Source organism: Bacillus rossius, chromosome 1 (genome assembly GCF_032445375.1).
Source record: "Bacillus rossius redtenbacheri isolate Brsri chromosome 1, Brsri_v3, whole genome shotgun sequence".
NCBI lineage: Eukaryota > Metazoa > Arthropoda > Insecta > Phasmatodea > Bacillidae > Bacillus > Bacillus rossius.
Window position 1 is genome coordinate 186,447,210 of NC_086330.1, and position 27,251 is coordinate 186,474,460.

The 27,251-nt window shown below is 34.8% G+C and overlaps 1 protein-coding gene across 8 annotated transcripts; it reads right to left on the reverse strand.

The window, feature by feature from the left end:
• Window positions 1-8,739: 8,739 nt before the first annotated feature.
• On the reverse strand, window positions 8,740-16,306 carry LOC134527147 (uncharacterized). 8 transcript variants are annotated; one of them, XR_010074098.1, is made up of 6 exons: window positions 13,610-16,306; window positions 13,172-13,492; window positions 12,867-13,081; window positions 12,606-12,765; window positions 9,684-9,786; window positions 8,740-8,843 (listed from the first exon to the last, which is right to left on the reverse strand). XR_010074098.1 is itself a non-coding variant. In XM_063359537.1 (6 exons), exons 1-6 carry the CDS (start codon window positions 13,827-13,829, stop codon window positions 8,819-8,821), a joined length of 1,044 nt encoding a protein of 347 aa, XP_063215607.1. In that variant the 5' UTR covers window positions 13,830-14,394; the 3' UTR covers window positions 8,740-8,818. The 8 variants fall into 8 exon arrangements, 2 of the variants coding, with proteins under 2 accessions (XP_063215607.1, XP_063215606.1); XM_063359537.1 differs by having other exon boundaries at window positions 13,610-14,394; XM_063359536.1 differs by having other exon boundaries at window positions 12,867-13,492; window positions 13,610-14,394.
• Between the last annotated feature and the right edge of the window lie 10,945 nt (window positions 16,307-27,251).

Consider the following 27,251-nt stretch of genomic DNA (forward strand, 5'->3'; position numbering starts at 1 on the left):
TATTCTGTTTAAGTATTTAGCAGGTGAGCGGTTGCTGGGATGTAGAGAGAGAGATTCAGCGTGAGGAGGAGAGAGAGCTGGTGAGATGGAGAGAGACGGCGGGACGAGAATGGTCCGCTGGGAAGAGAGGGCCCTGCGATTCTACACTCTCACACATGTAAAATAAAATATGGATATATATTTAATTGTATATGTTAACGAAAATATATCTGTAAAATTTTTGAACTTTGAGTTTTATTTCTATACTACTAATACCCTTGTTTTTTAAATTTCTGATTTTTTTATATAATTTATGCTTTAAATTACATTGCTGAAAATAATGTAAAATGATTATTTAACATTAATGTTTTTTTAATTTTTTTTTCGAAAGAGTATAATTAATATACTTTACATCACAAAAAATACAATGAAATAAAGGTGAAAAGAATAAAACAAATACATTGGTAATCATTTTATTTTTTTTACATAATTCCATCAGTAGATGACATTGGAAACAATATTTACAATTGCAATAAGGAATAAAAAAATTAAACATCACTGTAGTAATAAGGATGCTCGTAGAGCCACAGTTTCAGTAACTGACTATTACAATGTGCACAGTGGAAACCATTATAAAATTTATCGCACTTTTCAATTTGGTTTCCGTACATTTTTAACAGTTTGTTGAAGCCAGGACAGTTGCCTTGTTTACGTAGGTCAATTACATTGGCGCTGCACAGATCACTCACAATACATTTCTGTTCATTACCACGGACGTAAACAACGTCGTCTTCCGGCTCGACGAGATCACGTAGTACAGATGTAAGTTGTTCATAGTCCACATCACCTTCATTCCACGAGAGTCCGTTCACTTCATAGGTCAGACGTCGGTTCTCGCGTTGAGAGAATCTGTCTAGCTTAGTCCAGTCACACGGCGGTTTAAAGATGTATTCGTTAGTATTGAATTCGTCACCGCCAATGACGGACGTCACGGACAGTTGCTTCACTACAGGCCCCTTTTGGGACGTAAGACACTGGACGTTGACAAGAAAGAGTGTCATATTGTCATTACTCACAGTTACGCATGTGACGAGACTGGAGTGACGTGGCTAAGATGCTGGCTCTGCAGAAATTCTGCAGTGGTACCTAGATGCCGACTGTGGCACGGCGCTCAGGATCTAGGCTGCTGCTGCTGCCGCCACGCATCTCGTCGCATCTTGCACCACGATTTCATGTGCGGTGTGTCGGGGACGCTGGAGCTTCCTCTGTCGCACTCGGTGCATGGTAGACAGTCTTGGATGTCTGGGTCTAGCTGCAGGTACACCGGCAGGAACTTGTACACGTATCTTATCTCGTACGGGGCGTATACCAGGAGAAACTCCTTTGGTAGGTAAGGTAACTCCGTCTCCTTATCCAGTGCCGCAAGCGTGCGCACTTTACCATATGCTAAGATGGCAGACAAGATCTTTGCTCCACTGGCACAACAAGCAAACATCGTCTTTCCTCCAGGCTGGGAGCCACGGCAAAAACTGACGGGCCCCGGGTCCTGCAGCCGGTATTTATAGGCTAAAAGGTAGAATAGGGGTGAGGAGGAGGGTAGGGGTGCGAATGACGGTGAGGTGAGGGAGGGAAGGGAAAAAACTAGAGTAGTAGTAGGGGTGGTTATTACGATAAAAAATAATAATAAATTAAAAATGGGTGGTGGGGGGGGAGGGGTGAATCGTCATGTGCGAAAAAAATAATAAATTAAAAAAGGGTGTGGGTGGAGGTGGAGGGGGGGGGGTTTGTAAGTTCGTATATGCATTGGTAAAAGTGGTGGGGGTCAGTCTGCTAGAACCCACCTAGGGGGAAGGATCGGTCGCCATTTTTATTTTTTTGCACTCGTCGGGTTCGAACCGAGGACTCCGAGCTCCGTGTCGTTAATGTATCATTTTTAAATATTTTTTATTAAAAATTTTTTATTTTTTTTTTTATAATTTTTAAAAAAAATTTCATTAAAATCGGATAATAAATTAAAAAGTTAAAGATGGCGACCGTAACAAAAATTGCAATGGTGACGTAATCATTCAAAATGGCGGATAACACATCGTCGGAATTTTCTAGAACACAATGACGTCATCCAAAATGGCGGATCCAAGATGGCGGATCCAAAATGGCCGCCGGGGTAAAGGTCAAGGTCAAAGGTCAAGGTCACAACCATCCAAGATGGCCGCCGTGACGTCACAATCCAAGATGGCGGTCGGCACCTCGGCACCTCAGCCAGAAGCCGTGTCCCAGGCGCCCCCAAAATATACTACTCGTCTAGATGCCAGAAAATCGCGCTACAGCGTGTTAGAACACGTTTTTATACCGAAACTATGTAAATGTGTGTTCACCCCCTTTATCTACGAAAAGAACACACATTTCAAACGATTTCCCTTGCTTAAGAGGCCACTCCAGTGGTACAGAGGCACTACACAACCCGCGTTAACCTCATACGATTCAATGCTATTTTCATTTTGCTTATAACTAATTAACTAATATAGATTTAGAAATGATGCTTGCTTCATATGTAAGACAACGATGTTCTTATCAAAGCCCCTTTCTTCAAAAACGTGCATTAATTATGGTTTAAACCTAGACAATACACTTATGCATATTAGTAAAGATAAGTATAAATCCATAAGGGCATTTTATTGTGTGTGTGTAAATTCATTATACAATTATAACATGTTTTTTAGGCCATTAAAATAGTCATTTCAAAATAGTCCCAATTTTGTAAAGTATAAATATTTTTTTTAGGAATGATGTCACACAAAATGGAGAGGAATATTCAGATATTATGCAGGGCCAGTCAACAACTTATCCTGATACTTCTGGGTTCACCCTCCATCGTTTTTGGTAACACCTACTCTGCTAAGATTCCTCCTGCAACTGATGGTATTCTGTCGATGTCATCCACCACTGACATGTCAAGTGTTCCTGGGCCTTCGCATGGATTTAATGCAGGTGAGAAATTTGAAGATCAAATACCTTTCAGCTTGCCCTCTAGCATTCAGCCTGAGTTAACCACAGAAATAATAATGCCGGATACTGAAGTGGCATCTGCTGAATTGATTTCCGACGAGAATAACAGTTATCTTTGTAGACTGAGTGAAATCAAACTGACAGCCAGAGACATAGAGTTTGGCTTGAAATTGGAAAATAATGAGTTTGATTCTGAATACGATTTTCCATCAGTCAACAACAGAAAATTCTCAATGAAGTGGCGGAAGTACAAACTTCCTGATGGCACGGTAAAAGATAGAAATTGGTTGGTTTACAGTAAACGGGATGATTCTGCGTATTGTTTGCATTGCCTTCTGTTTGCACTACCCAACCATCATTCTACTTGGTCATCTGGTAACGGCTATCAAGGATGGCGCACAGGTAATGCACAAAGAGATATTGAGGTTCACGAAACTTCTAAAAACCACTTAGGTTGCCAAATTGCGAGGGTCTAATGGATTGCAGGAAAACATGTTACCAGTACATTTTGTGAAAAAGAAAACGAGAACGTTCGACACCAAAGAGAAGTTCTTTCCGTCATCATTGATTGTTGCAGGTACTTGGTTGAGGAAATGCTAGCATTCAGAAAAAAACACTGCAGTTGAAGGAAAACTGCCGAAGTTGTTTAAACTTCTAGCTAAACACAACCCTGATGCCAGAATGTATCTCGAAAAAATTGAAAATGCAAGAATGAACAAACAAAAACTAGGATCAAATTTTCTAAGCTACAGAAATATATTAGACTTGATTTCTATTATGACTGGCATGGTAACCCAAAGGATAGTTGACAGTATAAAGGAAAGTAACAAGTTTTCTGTCATTTTGGATTCAACACAAGATGTCGCTAAGAAAGAAGCAACTACGGTCCTTCTGAGATATGTAGAAAATTCAGGAGTATCTGCAAAACCATGTTTGGTGTACTTCGCACAGATTCGCCCTCATTCTTGAGAAATCAATTGATTTTTGCCCCCAGATTCGAGAATTGTTTTCAGTGCTGGAAGAATTATATCGCTTGTTTAACTCTGGGCATAAAAGGCATGATGTTTTTGTTGAGAAAATGGATTTGAGAATAAAGTTGAGCGACAAGAGGAAGCGACTGAAGAGGGTGCAAACAACAAGATGGTCAAACAAAGCCGAAGCAATAAAAGTTGTAATATTGTGCTTCGAGGAGATTAGGTCAGCTTTAGAGGATTTGCAGGACAGCAAAAAAATTTGACAGAGAAACCGTGACTCTAGCGAAAGGGCTATTGAGCAAGCTAAACCCTTTAATGTAATCACTGCTCTTCATGTCGCCCAGTCTGTATTCACTGTCATGAATCCTGTGAAAGTTAGTCTTCAAGGTGTAGTTATAGATTATGGAACTGTTCAAACAATCATTAACAGTAAGACTAAAATCAAGAACCTCCGAAGTGACGAATGTTGGTCTAAAGTGTTAAAAAAAATCGGAAGATTTTGCGAAAAAACATGACATTCATCCACTTGTACCAATATCTGGAAGAATAAGGTTTAGGAAGAGGGCAATGGACGAGATTGGAGTTGACGAGCCCATAATATACCTAAATAATATACTTAAAATTGAAATGTATTTTAAGCTTTTATATTCTCTGCATCGTCAGCTCGAGGATAGATTTTCCGAACATTCCTTAAAAATGGTTATGAAAATGAGCCACTTTTCTCACACAGGAGTTCTTAATGCAGAGAAAGATAATGTTAAATAATCTGAAGACATCAAAGAGTTGTGTGATTTCTACAAGTGGGATTGTGACTCGGTGGCTGAAGAACTGAACAGCTTCAGAGATCTATACCTTGCCACACATCCAAATATCTCACTATCCGATGTGGTAAAAGAAAGCCCAAGAACATCAAGAAAGGAATATGAAGAGACTGAAGTGGCTAATTAAAACCTGGTAGATACAGAAGAAATCGATGGTGATGAAGAGAAGGAAGATGAGGGAGATGAAAAGAAAAATGTTTTGTGGGTAACCCAAGGGTTTCTGAAACCTTATCGATGCCTCAATAACTTTTCTGGGTTTAAAGATATTAAAGTTGTTTATGCAACTTTACTCTCATTGGCAGTAACAAGTTGTTCCGCAGAAAGAGCAATGTGTAAGTTATGTATAGTGAAAAACAGGCTGAGATCGTGCATGGGTGACAGATGGCTGTCAAATCTAATGGTTCTGTGTTCGGAAAAAGATGTGCTTGCATCCATTTCAAATTATGAAATCGTTGAGAACTTCTCTCGATCTACATCATCAAGGAAGAAGCTTTTGTCAAGGATATAGATCAGCGTTAATTTTTAATCATGCAATTTTTTTTTGCTAGTGAAAGTTATTGCAAGGAGATACAAATTCAATTTGAGCTAGATTTTCAAACAGGCAGTTATCTGTATTACTTTTGTTTGTTATGCTAAGATATATATATTATAAATATCTCAATAATAACTGTTTTTAATATATGTCTAATTCAGAAATTTTAAAATTTTCTATTGTACTGCTGAACTATTGTGAGTGATGCTGCGATACTATTTCATCTCATTTTTTAGCTATTAAGGTAACAAGCAAGGATTGAAAAGAACATTGTCACATGTATGATTAAATTATAATATTAAATATTACCTGATATGATCAAAATTATTATTAGAAAATCAGTTTTAATAAATGCAAAATGTGACAAAATATAATACTATAAAAGCATAATATTATAAAATCATTGAGTAAATCATTGAGAAGATGGCACAAAATATTTCGGGGGGGGGGGGGGGGGGGGGCGTATTATTACCCATACAGCACAAAATGTTACAGATATGTTTCAGAAATATAACTTTTGAAACATTGTAACATGTTTGAAACATTTCGCAACCTACCTGAAACATCTCGGATATATTTCAGAAACGTTAAAATGTCCGCCCTGTGAAATATTTCAATGAAACCTCCCTGCAACATCAAATGGTAATGTTTCTGAAATGTTTCAATGAAACCTCCCTGCAACATCAAATGGTAATGTTTCTGAAATGTTTCAATGAAACCTCCCTGCAACATCAAATGGTAATGTTTCTGAAATGTTTCCACTAATGTCCCATGAATATTTCTGAAACATTTAACTGAAATATTTCCATAAATGTTCTGAAATACATATAAAATGTATCATGTAACCCAAAATACCTCTGGAAATTAGGATGACTGAGGGTATATTTATAATTTAAAAGAGTATTGCACTTTAACAGATACCATAATGTTACAGCTGCATTTGTCAGCTAGTTGCAGTGAAGTGCAGTGGTGTTCCAATTCATCACAGCATGCCCTCGTACACTTCGTCTTGATCACTTGGTGCCTAATGCCCCTTGACCACTCCCTTAGAAAGTGTTAATCGGTGGATTGGAATGATATTGTTCGTATCTTCTTGTTTTCGTCAAGTTTTGTCCTTAGTAATGTGTCATTTTTGGATTATATATATATATAAAAAATAGATATTGTAATATTATTTTGTTTGAGATTGTTTCAAAGATGTGCTCTGGTAGGGCATAGAATGTAAATTTTAGTCATTTTTAATGTAATGATAATTGATTATATTACTAAATAATTTGGCTTGTACAATTGCTGAAAAACCAATTAAAAATTTGCTTATAATTTCTATCATATATAAGATTAAAAAGGCATGCCGACAAAATCCAACAATTCATGTAATTAATGAAACCATATTCTCCACCATACTGAACAAAATTTAAATATATAAATATGTTCATATATATGAACAAAGTTAAAGAAATAATTAAATTCATCTAATTAGACATCAGATATTTTCCCAGGTCAGTGTACCAGACTAGCCCAACATTAATTTAGGCTACAAACTTTTATTATTCTAAAACAAATTATGGTCACGAAAGTAAAATTTAAATAAGTCTTCAGTATGCTTGCAAAGCACTGGTGTCCATGGTTCCTGTCCATTGCATTTTATTTTAATGGGGAAAGTTAATGAGATATAGTGGCAGGCAGGCATGCATCTACATCAGTACATGGGGAAAAGGGGACAAGATAATGCACAAAGCTTCCATTATTAAATACAATGACAATGTCGTCTTGTAATGAATAAATTAAATTGAGGCTCTCCAAGCTATCTGTATGTGATCTCCTTAAGCTCAGCATCGAAAGTATGCTAATATTTACTTAATCCATAACAACCAAACCCCACTTGCATAGGAGACATGATTACTGAGCATTTTAAAATATAATTTTCACAACCCATTGTGTTATGGCCACTTCAAGTTTGTTTTTGAGTATCATAAATGAGCACTTGTACATTGATGTCTTTATCTGTATTTGAACAATGTCTTGAGAATTTGGGTGTGGTTTTCTATTTATTGCATTCAGATGTTGACATTCTCAAAAATCACGACACTGTTATTGTGTACGGTATCAGTGGTCTAGATAATCATGTGGTATTACATTAACTTAAAATACTTAATACACACACAAGAAAAAAATTGCATTCAACCTCAAACAAATGTTATAGAAATAAAAAAAAATAATATACCTATATACAATACACTAACATTCCTACTTGTATGTTGCACTGGAAACAGGTATTAACATAATGAACAGCCATGAGACTTGACCTGTGCTCGTATTGTGATGTACTTTTCTCCTTACATATTTAATGCTATAGTATATATGGCTGGTGCTTGTGATTTGGACATTTGCAAAAAAAAAAAAAAAATGTGTGCTTGAAAACTCTCAAAAGACATGTAACAATTTTATGTTATAATTAATGTCTTTTTCTTCTTAAACACACATATACTAATTTTCAGATGGTCTAAATATGAAACAATGCAGTCTTAATACAAATTCATCATATAGCTTTATAATCAGCATATTGTTTTCCATTTCAGACAAGGTCAACATAAATGAGACTGGACTGGAATCGGCTGTCCTCTCTAAACAAAAAACTTGTCTGACCAGCCTAAATGAAGTGAGATGGTGGTGTAGTAGTGGAATATAAATGTGCAATGAGAAATACTCTATACCATTGCGATTTCACTTTCCCTAATTGAAAGACCTATTGTATCAGACAAGAGCTCAAATTGATCCAGCTTCCCTAACATTAGATGCCAGTGACTTGCTGACGATACAATAGTAACAGACCATAAAAATTCTGGTTTCCTTAATTTTTTCTATAGATAGCATGTTAATCTACCTACAGTTCATGGATTGTGCTAGGTTTTATATTTGTATTTTAACACTACCAAATTAACTAAATTAGGATAAAAAACAAATACAATATGGTAATAGTGTATAGGGGCTCTAAAATCCAAATTTTCAAAGTAAATGCACAAAATAATATTAACACAACAGTACTTCCACACAAACTAGATTCAAATGAGATCACAAATTTATTGCAAACAAATAATATAAATAATTTTGTAATATGCAGTACAAATTTTTAAAATAATATGCATGGCGAGTTATACTTTGTACAAAATAGAAGGTAGCTAGTTTGGCCTAACTCGTCAACAATTAAGTCATTAGAAATAGAGAAACTTATTCAAACAGACAATAGGGTTTTGGATTGTAACTTATATGATCTATGTTATGAAACCAGCCAAGAATGCACCTGAAGTAAGTTAAGAACCAAGTATAATCAGAAAGCCACACTAGGTCAAACCAGGTTCTTTCCATTTGAATACTTAACAATAGAGGCAAAGATGCAAAGGGGTATTTTCAATAACAAATAACAACATAGTCTGATAAGTATACTTTAATAAAAAAAACTATAAATATATATTATATACATACAAAACATGAAATTTTTAACTGCCTCATGCAGGTGTTCTTGAGATTTTTCTGAAAAAAAAAAAAAAACAATTATTTTTAACTTGTTGCAGGTCAATTATGACATGTATGTGAGATTTTTAAACATGTAGTTACTGAGTTGTTATATTATTTAATTTTTAAAATAACATGCAAACAGAATATTAAAAAGTTTCTAAAGCCAATGATAAATTTCAAAACTGAAAGCATCTTAAAAGGGACAAATTGAGTATTGCCACCTATGCATTTTTTTTTCAAACTTATTAAGCAGGAATACTTCTTCACTGGGAATTTCTTAACATGCTATTTACATTCCTAATAATCAATTTAATGGTGTCTGGTTAATGCAAAGAGGCCCATGACATTTTAAGCAAAGTTTTAAAAGAAAACTTAAGTTTATTTTTAAAATCCTAATGATTTCCTAATAAAAATATGTCTGTGTGAACAGTGCCTGTGATGTTACATCATTACAATTCAGCCCATGTTTTTATGCAAGAACAGGAGGAGTGTAACTAGAGCATAAGCTGTTGCTGAAAGGTAATTAACTTTGTCGCGAAATTTACGAATGTTACAAAATGTAAGCCCAATTTCAGCTAACATTAATGAGCCAATTTGTTCATTTGTTTTTGTTACTGAAACGTAAAAGTCACCTTCAGTTAACATTTACTTATAAACTATACTTAGTTGAAGTAGGGCTGTTTATGTAAGCACATCTTTTTCAACATGAAACCAAGGACTCAACACTAATGTAACTAATATTTAATGTTGCATTGATGCATATAATGCAATATTATTTATATAAAAGAAGAGCATCATATTCTACACAAACAATGCCATTATTTCAAGTTGATTAAAATATATAACTTAACTCACTCATTCTTTCTTTGCAGCCTTAGCTTTGCCTGCACAAGCCATCTAGCCACCACATGTCCAACTTTTACTTCTGTAGATTGCTTACCATGAGCAAGCAGAGTCTCTGAAGAAAAATAAAATGACAAATTTAAAACCAAATTCTACTGCATACAAAAATCTAAACTATATAAATTAGGCATGTGCGAGAAAGACTTTTTTGAATTCGAGACGAGATCGAGAAAGCAATTTAAAAATTCTCGAGAATCGAGTCGAGATCGAGAAATCTGTACTTTAGTTAACAGGATAATATGATCCAAAAAAGTAAAACTCAATAATCTGACAAACATACATAATTATTCAATAATTTTATCTATTATCCACAATTGCAATTGCAATTGCAATTACAACTTTACCTTTAGGGCTCGGTTACACGGGAGTCTGAACTACTTCAGGTGAACATGTTCAGCTGTTGAGTGCGGTTACACACAGTCTGAACATGTTTCGTTCGAGGCCATTTCTCATTTAACTTAAACAGGTTGGCAAAGTAGTTCAGATCGACATATCTTCTACATTAGCCTCTGATTGGCTGGTTAGAATATAAACAGTCTTTTGCAGAAATTCTAGATGGAAAGTGTTTCTGGCACAAGTTCGAGTAATATTTTACCGAATGCAACAAAAAAACCAACAGATAATTATACATATTTTTTAATTTATCCTGACCTTAATTTTCTTAAAACTGAGATAGGTACTCTCGCTCAAAAAATAATAAAAAATAAGTTTAAAAATTTTACTGTGCATGTTTGAATTCCCGATTTGTAAAAAAATATTGAGCAATATGTAAACACATTTCATTTCTGCTGATAATGCTGTATAAACAAGTGAGAAAATCCCGCGTTTTCTGGATGCAATTAAACAATAGAGATCAACAACACAGTCATTCGTTGACAGTAGACAATCGGTTTTAGAGCTAAACACACTTTTCAGCAACTACCGTGTAACCGCACACTTTCGCGTTTGTAAACGTGTTTACTTAAACATGTTCACCTGAAGTAGTTCAGGGTCCCGTGTAACCGCGCCCTTACACTCAACAGTTTATTTGCCTACTGTCGTATGTAAACATACGTTATTGACTCCATAGTCTATACAGTTTCCTTGAGCCATGGACGGTACTTGATCATGAAAGTCTGAACATTCACCACTATCGATATGTCACTATCGATACGGACCGCAATTTAAACATTATGTTGCTTGTTATATACTGCTGGCCGTGTGTATAACCTAAGGCCATAAAACAAAATGCAATCGCGGAAGAATTCTGCAGTCATGTTTATATTTTTATTTTTTACCGTACCGTTTTACGTTGATACTTGATATTGATACCGAAAATGATTTATTTTTAACTTTAATGTTGGTTTTATTAACGGAAAATAATCATTTTCTTCTGTAATTTAATGTTATAACCACAGCACAATTCATTGTTTACGTTTACCGTTTCGTAGTGACTTGTGAACGGAAGTTGTTCGTTTTTAACTTTTTAATAATTTATCGTGTATACTATCGTAAGAAGTATATTTTATTTTATTCGATCTACGTTACGTTGAAGATATGTTAATTATTTCAACACGCAACGCAAAATGCTGCCTCAATATATTATATTACCTAACCTATTTCTTGTTTACAAATTCTCGAAAATTCCGAGCCAAAAAAATTATCTCGAGACGAGATCGAGAAAATTTCTGTCTCGACTCGTTCTCGATGATGCCGAGACTCGCACATCACTAATATAAATAAAAGGTATTAAGTTATAAAGCAATATTGTACTGCAAATTTGTTAAACTTCACTCAAGATTTCAAAACTTTACATTAAAAGTCATGTTAAATCAAACATTCCATTTTTGTTTAACTTTTGATTCTCCAAGTGCTTCAGTGTCATTTAACATTAATGTAAAAACTACAAAATTAATAAGATATTTCACCAATTTAAAAATTCTCCTTGCCAGATGAATAGTTATAAGACATCAAACACTGAACCAATTTGAGGCAAACTTATTAAATACATTATATTACATTGAGCCAATACAAGCCCATATGTACAGAACACTGCTAGGTCAAGTTAAAAAGTCACTTATTGAACATTTCATGTAATGTTTGCCTACATCACTTAGCAGCACTGTATATATTAAACATTAATGACTATGCCAGGTGTCACAGAATGTTCAGGAACAAACATGTAACACCTTATTAATGTAATGTATTGCATTAGGTGGTAACCTTTTTTAAGTCATAATACCATAATTAATCATTTGTTAATGGCACTCCATTGCTGCAGCCTAAGCTTCATTTGAAAGAAAACGGTGGGTCCTACACAGTTACAACACGAGTACCTTTTTTGTTTGACAGATAACCTTAACCAATAAACCATTTCCAAATGTTTGATAATCTTGATGCTAAAAAAGTTGTAGGGCTATGCATTTAGAGGGTAGCCACCCCTGCTATTTCCATAAAAGTGGAAGGTATCAACCAGCATTTGCTGTTGATTTTAAGAACCCTCTATAATATGAAGCAATGCTGAAATATTGTTTTTTTTTTGTTTGTATCAGTTATGTTTCTGATATTTTGGGAAAAGAAGGTTTTAACACTAATTTTAGATGAAAAGTGAAAAACATGTTTTTGTCTTATTTTTACATGAAGAACATGTATGCAGAGTTATTCCCCATTTCACAGAAGCACCCAGCATATTGAGCTAGTAAGAATGTATTTCTCGATTGTTCACTGTGTCTAGCGAATGGCAGCCAATAAGAATATTTATTCATCATATATGCTTTGTTTATTCTAAAGCTCAGTCAAAAATGAAATAAAAGTAAACAGAAATTAAACAAATTAAGTATCCAGTATTATCACAGTGGTTATAACTATTTAAGAGTCCTTTAAAATATAATTTACCTAAAATCAGGAACCGTGCTTTCAAATCCTTGAATGGTTTTTTGCCCTTTGCACCAACCCAGCTGAACTGTTCTGCCACTTCATCCTCCATTAATCTCTTCATCAAATTTATTATGATGTCATGTACATTACCACCTCCAACGTGCTTGAGGATGTTTACCTGTAATGCAACAAACCAAGATAAATTTAAAATTAACTTCAGACATTAAAAAAATATGTCCAAACAACTACACAGCATAATTCGTGAGAATGTTTACTCACCACTTTCTTCAAGTGTCCTTGTTCGCAAAGAGATGTGTCAAACTCTATAAACTTTTCAATAGTAACGCATGGTAACTGTAAATCAACAGTGTCCATAGTGACTTCATTGTCATCTTTTGTAGTCAAAGAACTCTCAATGTTCTTAATTCTTTCTTCCATTTGACTCATTGCATTCAGTAGTTGATTTAACTTTTTCAATACATGTTTCTGAAATTCTGAAAAAGAAGTGAAAAGTAAATGATTTAATTCAAATAACAAGAGCTGTAAGTTATATAAAGACAATGTGCCTGTAAATACTAACATACCTGTTGATAAATCAGTATTTGCATTTACTTTTGCCATCCCATTTTTTGGCGAGTGCTCTTGTGAATTCACATTTAGACCACTGATGGCAGTTGAAGTTGATGGAAATACATTAACAGTATTTTCAAACTGAGGTGGTTTCGGCAGTACAGGCAGTTGTACAGAAGCAGGTTCATTTTCAGATTCATCTGAGCTTGAATATGACCTTTTTGCCCTTTTTTGTCGTACTTTTGTACGACTGCCACCACCTTCAGAAAACGAACTTTCTACATCGGAAATCATCTCCGCCAGCTTTAATTTTTCTACGCCTCTAACGTACGTATCTGTGAATAAATAAAAATTGTAAACAAAAATTTACACTCCACATATTAAATGAAACAATTATTAAGGTAGGCCTAAACAAGTTGTTTTAAGAGCCTAATATATAAGTATTAACTTACCTGCTGAACCAAATATTCGCACAACTTTGTGCAATTTCCAGGAAGCATCTGTGTTTTCTATACTAGAAATGGCCTTGTTTATCTTCAGCTGGTTTGTGTAGTTTGGCCATGCACAATGAGTAGAATCATCATTTAGCCAAGCTATTGGAACCAATTGTAATCCATCCTCAAACTCTATTATTTTGTACATTTTCTCACAAAATAGAATCCTGCAGGACATGATAAAATAACAATAATTACCATGTATGAATAACAGGAAACACAACAAAGTTATCTTTATATGGCATCTTCCATAACTTTCCTGTCAATTCATTTGCATGCCAGTAATGCAGTTTACCTTCATTCTTCACAACATGTATATTCAAATTTTGTGAGACACAAGGTGAGGAAAAAAGGTTATCCAATGAGACACATTTTTCACCAATTATGTAAATATTACCATTTACACATTCCACAAAATTTACCACCGAAACTATTGTGTTGTCTTTTAAAAGACAACAACTGTTTTTTTTATCACTAGAATCCAATTCAAACAACTCATTCACCAACTTCCTGTACTGTTTACTACACATGCCAACAAGTTCATCAACTATTGGCCCTCTGTTATGTGGCATACAAAAACCAAAAGATTTTTTCTCTTTTGGAAACCATTCAATCAATTGTCTTTCTCTAAATTGTTTCGTTAGTTGTTCAAGTGGCTTTTAATTTTTTCTGAGCAATTTCTTGATACTAGACATATAGTTCTCAAATTTAAAAGCACTGAACTTATCTACTGAACCATAATGTTTCACATCTTCACAAATATGCAGAAGGTTATGCACATTGTGTGAAACTAATTCCTCACCATAGATCACCTCAAAAGAGGTCACAAAATGTTTTAATAGACTCTCTGCATAGTCAATATAATTCCTGTGCTGTGATAATGTAGGACTTGCAAGTATTGTTATTGATACATGCAATGTCAAAAAGTTCAAATACATGTCAGCTCTCAGAACATCTTTCAACAATAATGGACCAGTGTACAATAAAAACTGCCTAAATTCAGTGGCTTTCCAATTTTTAACTTCAGCTAATGGTCTTGGTTTCCTAACAAATTCAATAGGTACAGTGTTTTGCAAGGACATAGACATGTTTGAAATATATTTTATTGCATTTCCATTTAATCGCACAGAGAGGGGTCCTCCAATCCAAAGATAAATAAGTTTCCGCACAACTCCCAAACAAATAAGGTGCATGTAATCTAATGGGACACCTGAAACTAAACCAAAATTAGGAATTGACCCAAGTATAGTTTCTCCAAGATGATAATCTTCATACACATTCATTGCAAACTTCTCATCTGTTCTCAAATCCTTGTCTATTTCTTTCGGAAAACACACACGATTCTCAATGTATGTTCCTTCAGCAACACATTTTGTACAACTGTTATAACCATTGTGATTTTTAACTGATAGGACAAATGCCTTTGCAGGAGCATCACAAACAAGACCTGCCAGTTTTACTGATATGTTGTTTTCTTCAAAACTGAATCCTTTCGTAACTGCATCACTAATATCATTTACAAAATGCTGCAAAAATTCATTTGCATTCCCTGGTTTTCTGTTTCCATAATATGCTCCTACAACATACACCAACGGTGAATTTAAATCACTGCAAAGAATTGGCCAAAGAGATTTCGAAGATGATTTAGATAGTGGAAGCCCATCTATATTTACTAATAAATTAATTTCAGCTGGCAACAACTTCGACATGTTTTTTTTGTTTCTGGCTATTGATTCCAATGCATGCATTAGTCCAAAGTGACAATACTGACCACCTTGTATACCAATAACGTCAGTGTTTCGTGGAGTTTTCAGAAGAGTTCGTGAATCTTTTGGTAAAGAAAAATGTGTATGTTTGTGCAGTATCGCTAAAAGACCATTTAGTGCATTGTGTGCAATATTAAACTGAAGTGCCCATGATGCTATTTCTTTTCTTATACCATAATTTTCTTCATTTTCAAAGTCACCTACAAACTGGTGTTCAGTATCACTGCCACAACCACCAACACCATAATCATCACTAGAACTGGAGTTCAATACAAAACAAGATTCTTCGAAGTTATCATTATAAAATTCAGACGAATGGATGGTATCACTAAAACTGTCACCCACATTACAATAGGTATCTTGGCTCAGACCTACTACCTCTGCATTTGTTGCAGTATTAATACAACTTTGTGCTACACTATTAGTAGGACTATTGCTGCCAGTGCTACTCCCTGCTGAACTGAATTCTGCTCTTGAAAGTTGCAATCCTGCTGTTGCCTGAATACATCCAAGTTCTTCTTCTGTAATCTGCTGAACAAGCCTCCTTGAATGCCTTCTGCTGTAACTTAGTGGTGTTTTGTGTTTTCTTTTCCCCATACTGATATACTGCACACAAAATACAATGAATTATCAGATTAGTTGGGAAAAAAACACTCGGTGGCTTTCCATTACTTAAATGTTAATACAATAGGTGACAACACAGATACAATATTACAGTATTTTACCTATGGTGGAATGATACACTTTGCCTGAGGAGGGCTCAATTTAATGTATACAACCTAAGGTTCAAAAAAGTACATATTTATATACTAATGAAAAATGAGCTGTAGGTACTTATGCAATTAAGTTTTCCTATAAGAAGCATTGAACATTAATGGGTCAATATACAAAAAATAATAGTAAAACCCCAAAAAATTGATACAAAAGTTTTATAAATTTAATTTGGCTGAATAATATAGCAAAATTATAATTTCCTGTGGCACTGGGAAATATAATTTTTTCAAGATGACATCATAGGTGCCTTTTACAAGATGAAAAGTGCTGTATCGCAAAAACTATTCAACCTTGAAACATAATTTTTGTGTCTAACCCTATATTTTAATTAGAATACTCTCAGGTTAGAATTCACTGGCAAAACTGCAACATTAATTTCTAGATTAAATTGTAATAATTACTTGAAGAGGAAACATGTGGGAGAATCTGATAATACTCAAAGGAGTAGGGCCTACTACATTGTCTGAAGGTTAATTCAGTATCTAATAAAAATATATATATTCATGGCATCATCAAGTAGAATACTGTCCCACCCGGTCAATTCTATTTTGCGATACTGGAATTTATTTATTTGAAAGTGAGATTATTCAATGTATATTTTCACGGTATCATCAACTAGAATACTATCCCACCCGGTCAATTCTATTATTTTGCGATACCGGTGGTATTGTAAAATGGAATAGAGTGGGAGGGAATACTATATAAAAAAAAATTAACACATATCTTAACAAGGTGTGAGGGAAAAGCTCAGCGCGACCAACAGCGGGCTAGGCATAAAACTATTGATATTAACATTGTAGAGCTATCAAAAGTTCTGATAATAGTTCATATTATGCATCACACCTTTTAAATGTCCTAAAATAAGGAAAACTAAAAATTTTTAGCTTCAGGTATGGTACCAGAGAAGTACGAGGACTACCGACATAAGGTTCTCCAAAATTTCTAGTAATTTTTAGAGCCAATTCTCAATATTATCCTTTGCAGTGCACATTTTATGTTTATTTTCATTATTTAAATTGCTACCACTACGTAACTATACACATGTAATCTAATAAATCATCATTAAATGTGTTTCCTATAGTATCATATAATGGATGAAATAAGGTTTTGTCAAACTCTCCAAATCAAACATAATTTGTTACTACTAAATTTAGCAAAAGAAAAACTAATTTAAATAGAAATACCAATGATGCATATGCTTAGTACAACACAACTCGAAGACTTGTACCTTCTCTGCGGGAAATGGTAAAATTTATTTCAATTATTTTGCACTGTAATCCCAGCCCACCAATAACATGAAGGCCAGATTGCAGAAATAACTTTATTAAACGAAAAGGCAATTAATGAAACAACGCAATTAGGTATATGTGTAGGCCTAGTGCATTCACTTACAATAAATTACATTTATGACAAGCCAGATATAATAGCAGGCCTTATGAAATTTCCATTAATAGTTGTACGTAGGCCTACAACATACGAAGTAAGTACTACAGATTGCAGAAAACAATAAAAATAATTACTTATCCAGCAGAATTGTAAAGTATTTCAAAATAAACACTTCAATATTTATATTAAAATAAATACAACATAGTTAATTTGTGTTGTGCACAGTAAATAAACATAAATTACCCTTAACTACATATAGGTTATGCAATATATTTAATTAAGTATATTATAAACGCCCGAAGGTGAGAACTGAATAAAATAAATTGGTTTAAGCAAATACTATTAAAACCAAAATATTTAGGAACCTATTAGCCTATATTTGTGTAATTTTTAACTAAAGATAACTTTAAAGGGACTAACCCATACATTAATTAGTATTCATGTTTTAGTCAACGACCATATAGCGGCATAGCTACAGAAAGTAGAAAACTTGTTAGATGCTTTAGCAATTTTATTAAATCGCGAAAATCCTGTTAATGCATCACATAAATTAAAAATCAGACTGAAAACAGCACACATATAAATATTGCACGGGAATGTTTGAGCATAAGCCCACAAGACTAACAAAGATATTCCACAATATTCTTATCTTTTAACGTACAGCTATACACATAAAAGATTGTTTCTATACTTGCTTAAGTGCGAAAGTAAATACAAAAAATAGGACACTAACATTAAATAAATAATGTTCAAACTTACAATTTATTCAGCACATATAAAAATCCAAGTGGCGCCAAAACAAGAAATAATACACAAAGACAAAGATTTCTAAACTTCAGTGCCAACAAGCATGATGGGAAGTTTCAATATAATGTCTCAGATACATTTCAGAATCAACCACAATGTAATATTGCCAAAGGAATCTTGCTGAAATGTATCTGAAACTTCATTTATAGACATGAGTACTATGTGTCCAATGAAATGTTTATGAAATATTCCAGAAACATGACAGATGAAATGTAATCTATTCGAAACATAGTAATGTTACTGCAATATCACAGACATGTTACTGAAACATTGTGTGCTGTATGGGTAGGTTAGGGGGTGAGTCATAGTGTTTGGGGGGGGGGGGGGGGGGGCACCTCTGGTTAAGGAGTAACATATCAGTTACTGAATGTCACTTCAACGGTGCTATGGGAGTCACACGCAAGTTTAGATGGCCTGCTCTTCGTCGTGATCAATTAGAAGTACCTAGGTGAACTGCCTGATGCAGTTTGTATCAAATTTTATGGTGAGACTATTGGCACTAAAGTGAAAGTCTGGGACGGCTTAACTGAAATAGCACATGTATCAGCCACATTTCAAGTAACAAAATGCTATAGGGATGTCGAAAGAACAATGATATGCCATTAATCCTAAGTGGGGCTTTAAAATTAGACATTATTGCACTTTGTGATTTAGAACCAAATAAATTACTTAACGTTCACATGATGAAATGGAACGATTAAGACGATTAATAAGATATTGTAATACTGTGTACTAAACGAAATAAAACAAAAATACATAAAAAATAATATTCATTGTCGTCTTTTGGATTAATTCTGTAATTTGTTATTTTTGGCTTTTTAGTTGAATGACTGATTGTGTCACACGTCCACCCAAGAACTGCTAAGTTGTTTGTGTCGACATATTGCAGTATTTATTCCTAACTCCTAACAGTTAATGAGTGCTGTGACTACCATAGTCATCTCAGCAGCATGAAGTGATGACTCTTAGGCTTAAATACCTGACTCATTTATAGATTTTAATTTGATTTGAGATAGTTCAACAAAAACACAGTGTACGTCCATATAAAATTCCAGAATTTCCCTCGATTTCCATGCGATCCCCGCATCAGATTATGACTTGGAGACAGTGGGACCACCTCGAAAGTATACCCTTTCAAACAAATATTTTTTTTTTGAAAATCAATCAATTGACGGAGAAATTGGTGAACATACCTACATAAAAAAAAAATACATACAGTCGAACATAGAACCTTCTCCTATTTTGAAGTATGTTAAAAACTCCTTAAAGCAAGCTGCCATAAACCCCTGATATCAGAACCTTGACCTTAACCTTGACCATAATATTAAAATTTTTTAATTTTTGAGAAAAAAATTCAGGAATAATTCCTAAAAATTTTTTTCAAAAATTGCTTTCTTCAGATGTTTAGCTACTTAATCGATTTCGGTTTTTAGTTTGATTTCCGGAAAGAGCAAAAATGTAATTACATAATATATTTAAAAAATTCTTAATAAAATATATAAAAAATAACGAAATTACTTACTTCCACACACGCAATTTTTGACGTGACGTCTAATAAATCGATGAACGCCGGCTGCATCTCTCTTCCAATCGATTGGAACAACCATCGATTTTTTTTTCAATCATATTTTCATCGTTTGAATTATTAATATTATGTAATTTAACGATCGTCCACCGATTTTCAGCACAATCGGTACGGTTATTTAAAAGTAATGTTGAATATTCAAATACGTTTTTAACGAACAATGGTGTTTTACAGTTACACATAATAATTATTCAAATTACACCCGGGATCTTTTGCACAATGTTTTAAAAAGTATTGTAAAACATTATAATTAAGTTTCGTGTATTTGGGATACGTATTTGTTATAAAATCGTGTTATAAAAACGAAATAATATTATTCCCCTACGGTGAACAAAATTTTTATAAATATATATCACATCTGAAACTATTATTTCTAATATGACCTCGTGACCATGCGGTTAGCATCGTTGACTACCAATACTAAGGTTAACGGATCGAATCCCTGCTGCCGCTCAATTTTCACTTTTGTACTTGTAAAAATAAATATGGCGCACGCGACACTACAAATGTAATAAACATATTTGAATTAATGAGTGCAAATAAAAGTAAATTTATCAATTAAATTGTAGATTTCATTTCACTCCTTCTTTGTATTCATACAAAATAGTGAAAATTCAATAAAAATGATTCAATTTTATTCATAAAAGTATGCAGAGATAGATATTTACATACAAAAGATAGAAAAATTAAAAAAAAAGAAATACTTCCTCAAAGAATAACATATTTTTAACAAACAATGGTGTTTTACAGTTACACATAATGATTCAAATTACACCCGGGATTTTTTGCACAATGTTTTAAAAAATATTGTAACACATTATAAATAAGTTTGGTGTATTTGGGATGCATATTTGTTATAAAATCGTGTTATAAAAACGAAATAATATTATTCCCCTACCATGCTGCTATCTACGGTGACGGACGCGAACCGAATGAAACACGATATCTATCTGCTATCGCGGGAACCAGGCACTGCGAGTGCAGTAATAATAGGTTATGTTACAATTGACTAAAGAATTATGGTGATTCATATAATTTATGATAGATATTTCATTACAGTTTATTTATATGAAAATTGTTCATAATTATATATAAACTTTATGGCTAAACACCAATTTTTAAAATTAATTACAAGTCATCCAGACGTGAACTGTTTCGTCGAATGTTTATAAAGTGAAGTGAAAAGTTAATGTGATTTTCATTGCTTATTACAACAATTTCTGCAATAAAGGTTAATTATTCTTGCATTTAAAATCTGATTACTAGTATAATTTCAGGTATTTATTCTTTTATTATTAAAATAAAAATGATTCAATAGGTAATATTCATAAAAGTATGCAATCATTTAATCAATGTTTTGTTATGACTTCACGTTAAACTACGTATCGTCCGTAAACCCGAATTTACAGACAACCAATTTTTTTTAATTATGCCAAAATGCTGAAATTTTTGATACAGTCAACATCTTGGAAATCCGTAATTTTTATACAAGAAATTCCGGAGGAATTTAAATATTTTAATTTATCAAATAATAATTAAATATTGTTTAAAACACGCACTTAGGTCCGTGGTTCAAACCCGACGAGGGTGACAAATAAAAAAAAAACATTACGACGTCCTTCATCCACGGAATCCGCACAATTTTTTTTTTCTTAATGAGTCGCAATTTTATTTTGAGTTACATATTTTTATGTCAGATTTTAAACAAATAACAAGTACTCAGTCAAATAATATGCCTTGAGACAGCTGAAAAGCACTAACATATGCAAAAAGAACTTCCTTCTCCTTGATCTCTAGCGAAGCATTCCTTCTTAGGCGATTGTTAGTGAACATCTTGCATACCATATAAAATAAATAAATAATTTTTACCTCAACACAACACGTGAGAAGAACATCTGTTGGCAAGAATCGGGAACAATAACAAGTTCTTTAGCAAGAAATATATTAGCTCTAGTAGCTGAATGGAGTCAAAAACAGTTAGAACCAAGTAGGCTAGTATTGTAGCCTCATAAACCTGTAGCCTAGTAGTCTTATAGCCTAGTCGTCGTGTAGTACTGTAGTCTCGTAGCTTCGTAGCCTCCTAATCTAGTAGCCAAATAGAAGCCTGTCCTAAGAAGTTTTGCACCAACAATACTTTGGCACCATTACTTTTGGAGCAAAAGACTGCTGGTGTCATAGACTGCTGGTACCAGTAACGGTTGGATCCAAATGAATGATGGAGCCAAAAACCGTAGGACCCAATGACTGTTGAGCCAATGGCGGATGGAGCCAATGACTTATGGAGCCAATAATGACTGTTGGAGGCACTATATCCCAAGTAAAATTGCAGAACAAATCCTACTGAGTTGAATGTTCGTAAAAACATGTATTATTTTTCGTTAAAAGTACGTGGACAAGACTGTAGTATCATATCCGGCTGATGGGACAGAGTCATTCTAATGAGATTGTATTTTACCAAGTTGATTTTTCGTCTAAATGTACGTCCTTTTCGTTAAATGTTATTTCCTTCTTTTTTTTACTGTTGTTCCGAATGTGCTTCCAAATGCTCTTCCTTTTTTCGAATATGTTTCTGGTCAAGTTCCATAAAAAAATGCAAATGAACTCAGTTAGAGCCAAATGTAGATGGAGCAGTTGGAGCACTTAGAGCAATTGGAGCATTTTGACAAACTGGAGCAGTTGAGCATTTGGAGCAAATGGTGCTGTTGCAGTAATTTGAGCATTTGATACACTTGGAGCTCTTGGAGCTTTGAAACAATTGGATAAATTGGGCTGTTGGAGCACTTGGAGCACTTGGAGCAGTGGAGCATTGACTTTTGGAGCCAATAGCTGTTGGAGCATTGGAGATCTTGGAGCATTGACTTTTGGAGCTAATGTCTGTTGGAGCAATTTGAATAATGGCGGTCTTGAAGAACTTGGAGCATTGGTGCAGTTGGAGCCTACCATATATTGGCGAGATTGTATCATATCACGATTTTCGTGCATGTGTGTTTTCTTTTTTTTAACGTGCTTGCTTTTTTATATAATACCTTTTTTTTCTAATATTCTTTCTTTTTAAAAACTGCTTCCTTTTTGTCGATGAATTAACATAGATAAGTCTGTACCAGGGGCGTATTCTCCATGAATGCAATGCATGCAGTGCATGCTCTAAATGAAACCAATATTTTATGGGCATTGTGGCAGTGATCACTATCTCGCTGTTTAGTTCTGTAATTGTTTTCTGCTTAAGTTATTCCATTTTATTTATAGCTAATCTCGTTCCGTTCACGATTTGTGCGACGTGTGGCAAACAAATGCATTAGCGCTACCTATTGACTACAGCGTGAATGATACTTGTAATAGTTCCTCAGATTGTCGCGGTACGGCGCTGTGGTGTTCTCAACAGCCACTCTCCAGATGTGACGTCACTACCAACTCTCGCGAAGACGGGGTCGCATGCATGCACTAGTTGCTTCTGCATTCACTGATCAGTAACACAGCGCGGCCGCGAACGAGTCCATTTAGTGTCTGTTCAGTCGGTTTTTTTTTTTAATTAAATGTTTGGGTTAGAATTATATAACATTCGTAGACACATTTAGTTGTAATTCAACTCTTAATTTTACTATTTTTCCTTTTCACTGCAATCTTAACGCGTGCGGCGTGGGTGCTTGTCGCAGCTTGTGTTAAGCTTATGTGTCACGTGGGAGGTTGCAGGTGCTTGAAGGTGACATTTTATTCAGCATGAACAGGAGTAGATTGTGTGATGGTTAGTGATTTAGTGATAAGTTTACAATTAAGTTTGTTGTAAAATTGTAGTTTTGCAAGATGAATAACTGTAAAAATGACGTCGTAGAGACTATTTTTAATAAACCTTTTCAATCATGTTCATTTGATGAAAAGTTAGAAATCGTTAAAAACGGGCGCCTGACGCCAGCGCTTAGCAATCTAAAAACAGATAACAAAACTAAAAATTTTGTATGGACATTTAATACTGAGCTTTATAACAAAATTGTGTGGTTATGTGGCAGTGAAACATTAACAAAACTCTTCTGTTGGCCATGTTTGTTGCTTGCAAATGAAAAATCACCCTGGAACAGTAAAGACCGGGGTTATTCAGATCCTAATAATTTGCACACGGCAATTTCAAGGCATGAAAAGTCAGTCTCTCATATACATGCGTGGATACCGCTCGGTACATTCGGCAAAAGTAGGGTTGACTTGCAACTGGATTCACAGAAACGTGCAAGCATTTTAAAACACAATGAAACTGTAAAACAGAATCGGGAAATACTGAAGAGACTGACTGCAGCTACATTTCTTTTTAGGGCAACAGGAACTGTCATTTCGAGGACACAGGGAAAACAGTGATTTTAACAATCGAGGCAATTATGTAGAGCTAGTTCATTTGTTGGCTGAGTTTGACGACAAATTGAGAGTCCACTTGTCTACAAGCTCTGTTTATACTGGATTATCACCAATAATTCAAAATGATTTAATTCAAAGTATCAATGATGTAATGATTTCGGAAATAAAAAATGAGATTAAAGAAGCAACGTTTGTTGCTATTTTGCTTGACGAAACATGTGATGTAACAAATTTTTCATAGCGCTTTCATAATGTCAGTGGAGACAGGTCAGCAGAGGCACTAGCAAAACTTGCAATAGACACTCTTGAAGTATTTCAATGTAAGGACAAACTGGTCGCGCAGACGTATGATGGTGCGGCGGTCATGGCCGGACATTTGAATGGTGTGCAGGAAAAAGTTAGAGAAGTGATTCCTCATGCTGTATTTGTACATTGTTACGCCCACAAGTTGAATTTGGTGTTATCGCAAGCAGTTTCATGTATAAGTGCATGTAGAGTGTTTTTTGCTAACCTTAGTGACTTTGTCAGTTTTTTTGTCCATTCCTCAAAAAGAACCAATTTATTAGACACTATAGTGCAGAAGAGATTTCCTAAACTTGCACCGACAAGATGGAGTTATTCAAGTCGCTTAGTTCAGACTGTCGCTGATCATCAAGTAGAACTTGAAGAACTGTACGAGCACATTTTAGAAAATCCGGAAGACTGGGACAAAACTGCTATTAACGAAGCTCGTGGATTTCTTATGATGTTAAGGGATTTTCAGTTCAACTTCTTGTTGTGTGTATTTGGAGAGTTATTTTCGTTGACAGATGTTACATTTAACATTGTGCAGTCAAAATACTTGGACATTACATTTTGCAGCAAAGAAGTTGAAGCTCTGAAGGATAAGCTAAACACAAAGAGAAATTGCGGTTTTGATAAAATATGGTTGAAAACTGAAACCGTATCTGACTGTAAGCCTGCAAGGAAGAAAAGAAAAGCAAACTGCTCAGAAGCCACTGTAAAGGACGATTTTAGGAGGATGTACCTTGAGATTTTGGACACAGTAATCATGCAGCTGAATATTCGGTTTCAATCGTTGCATGATTTGAAGTTCATTGAAATGTTTGATTCAAAAAATTTCTCAACATTTTCAGATGTTTTCCTCGAGGAGGCATTTCAAAAATTAAGGACACTCTATGGAAAATTTTTTGATTATGTTAGGCTGAAATCTGAGTTGAGTGCTATGTTTACATCTAAACATTTTGAGGGAAAGACAGTGCAAGAAATGCACCATTTCCTGTATCAAAATGAACTTCCAGAACTCTATAAACTGTGTGTAATGGTTTCAACTATTCCTGCTACATCGTCATCCGTAGAACGTTCGTTTTCTGCACTAAGACGAATAAAATCATTCACAAGAAATGCGCAAGGACAAAGTCGTTTGTCTGCACTCTCCATCATGTCCATAGAAAAAGATCTGTTGGTGCAGATGAAAGCCCGCAACTCGTTTTTCGACGAAGTCACGGAGCAGTTCTGCAGGAAAAACCGCAGAGCCGAGTTCCATTATAAGTAAATACATGGTGAGTGACAATTTGATATCTTTGTTAATTCTTCTCTCTATGTTTATCACAAACAATTTAATGTTGTTACCAGTTTTATGTTTAATTATTTTTTTAAAAAACTGCCTAAACAGCACCATTTTGCTCCCTGAAAACCAAAATTTTCCGGGAGAGGGTCCCCGGACCACCCTTCTTCCGGGGGGGGGGGGGGGGGGGGGGGTGGTTGGATGTATTCTATATTGCATGCGTTACCAAATTTGTCAGGATACGCCCCTGGTCTGTACTCAGGATATGATTGGCCTCATGGTTCGGAAACGCCTGGTATATTGGCGTGACATTGAACATGACCTGTTTAGAATGTTGGTCGCATATCGGTGAATGAAAACGCTTGGTTTGGAGACGCTTGGCCTATGTGTATGATTTGTACAGGAACTATTTTAAATGATCGCTGAGTATTGAAAAAATACTTTAAGACTACTGATTGGATGTGTTTGACCACCTACTGGATGCACCTGGCTACCAACTAGATATGACTTGCCATCCAATGGTCGTACAAGCCCTGGGCAATGACAGGACGTGCCTTGTCACCTATTGAACATGCCTGAACATCAAATATGTGCCTGACCACAGACTTAATATGCCTTGTTGCTGACTGGACATGACTAGCTGATAACTGGACATGTTGGCCACAAACTGAACACACCTAGACGCCGATTACTTGCCTGGCTAATGAATAAAAAGTATTTACTAGCAACTGGATATGTCTTGTCATGTGCTGGATGTCTTTTTCTGGTCTCTGAATATACATGCCTGGCCACAGACTGGAGGTGTCTAGCCAACAAATACTGGATGTGCTTTACTAAATGATCGTGTTAGCCTGACCTCAATCTGGAAGTGCCTAACCACTAAAAGCACGTGCCTAGCCAACACCCTGAATATTGCTGTGCGCTAAATGCATGCATGACCACCGACTGAACGTGCCTTGGCACCTACTGGATGTTCCTGACCAACAAATACCTGTCTGGCCACGGACTGAATGTGCCTTGTTGCTGACTGGACATGCCTGGTTAAACAACGGTTATGTATAACTGACTCGAAAACACATGTTAAGGTATGCAAAGCGCTAGCTTCACTTTCTAAGAAGACCTTAGAAATCGATAAACGCTAGTAATTTATGTGTTTGTATTTGTAGAATTGATGTAATAAATTTTTTATATGAATTCTTGATTCTTTTTTTCTCGAACCTGTCACTTTTGTGGTATTTTTAATTAAATTACATTTTTTTTGCAAAGACGAAGTATTGAACTAAGGACAGGAATCAATTGAATCAATAATGTGTTTTTTTAATGAATTTCTAGCTAAATAATTACGAATTTCCAAGATGGCGCCCAAATTTTAAT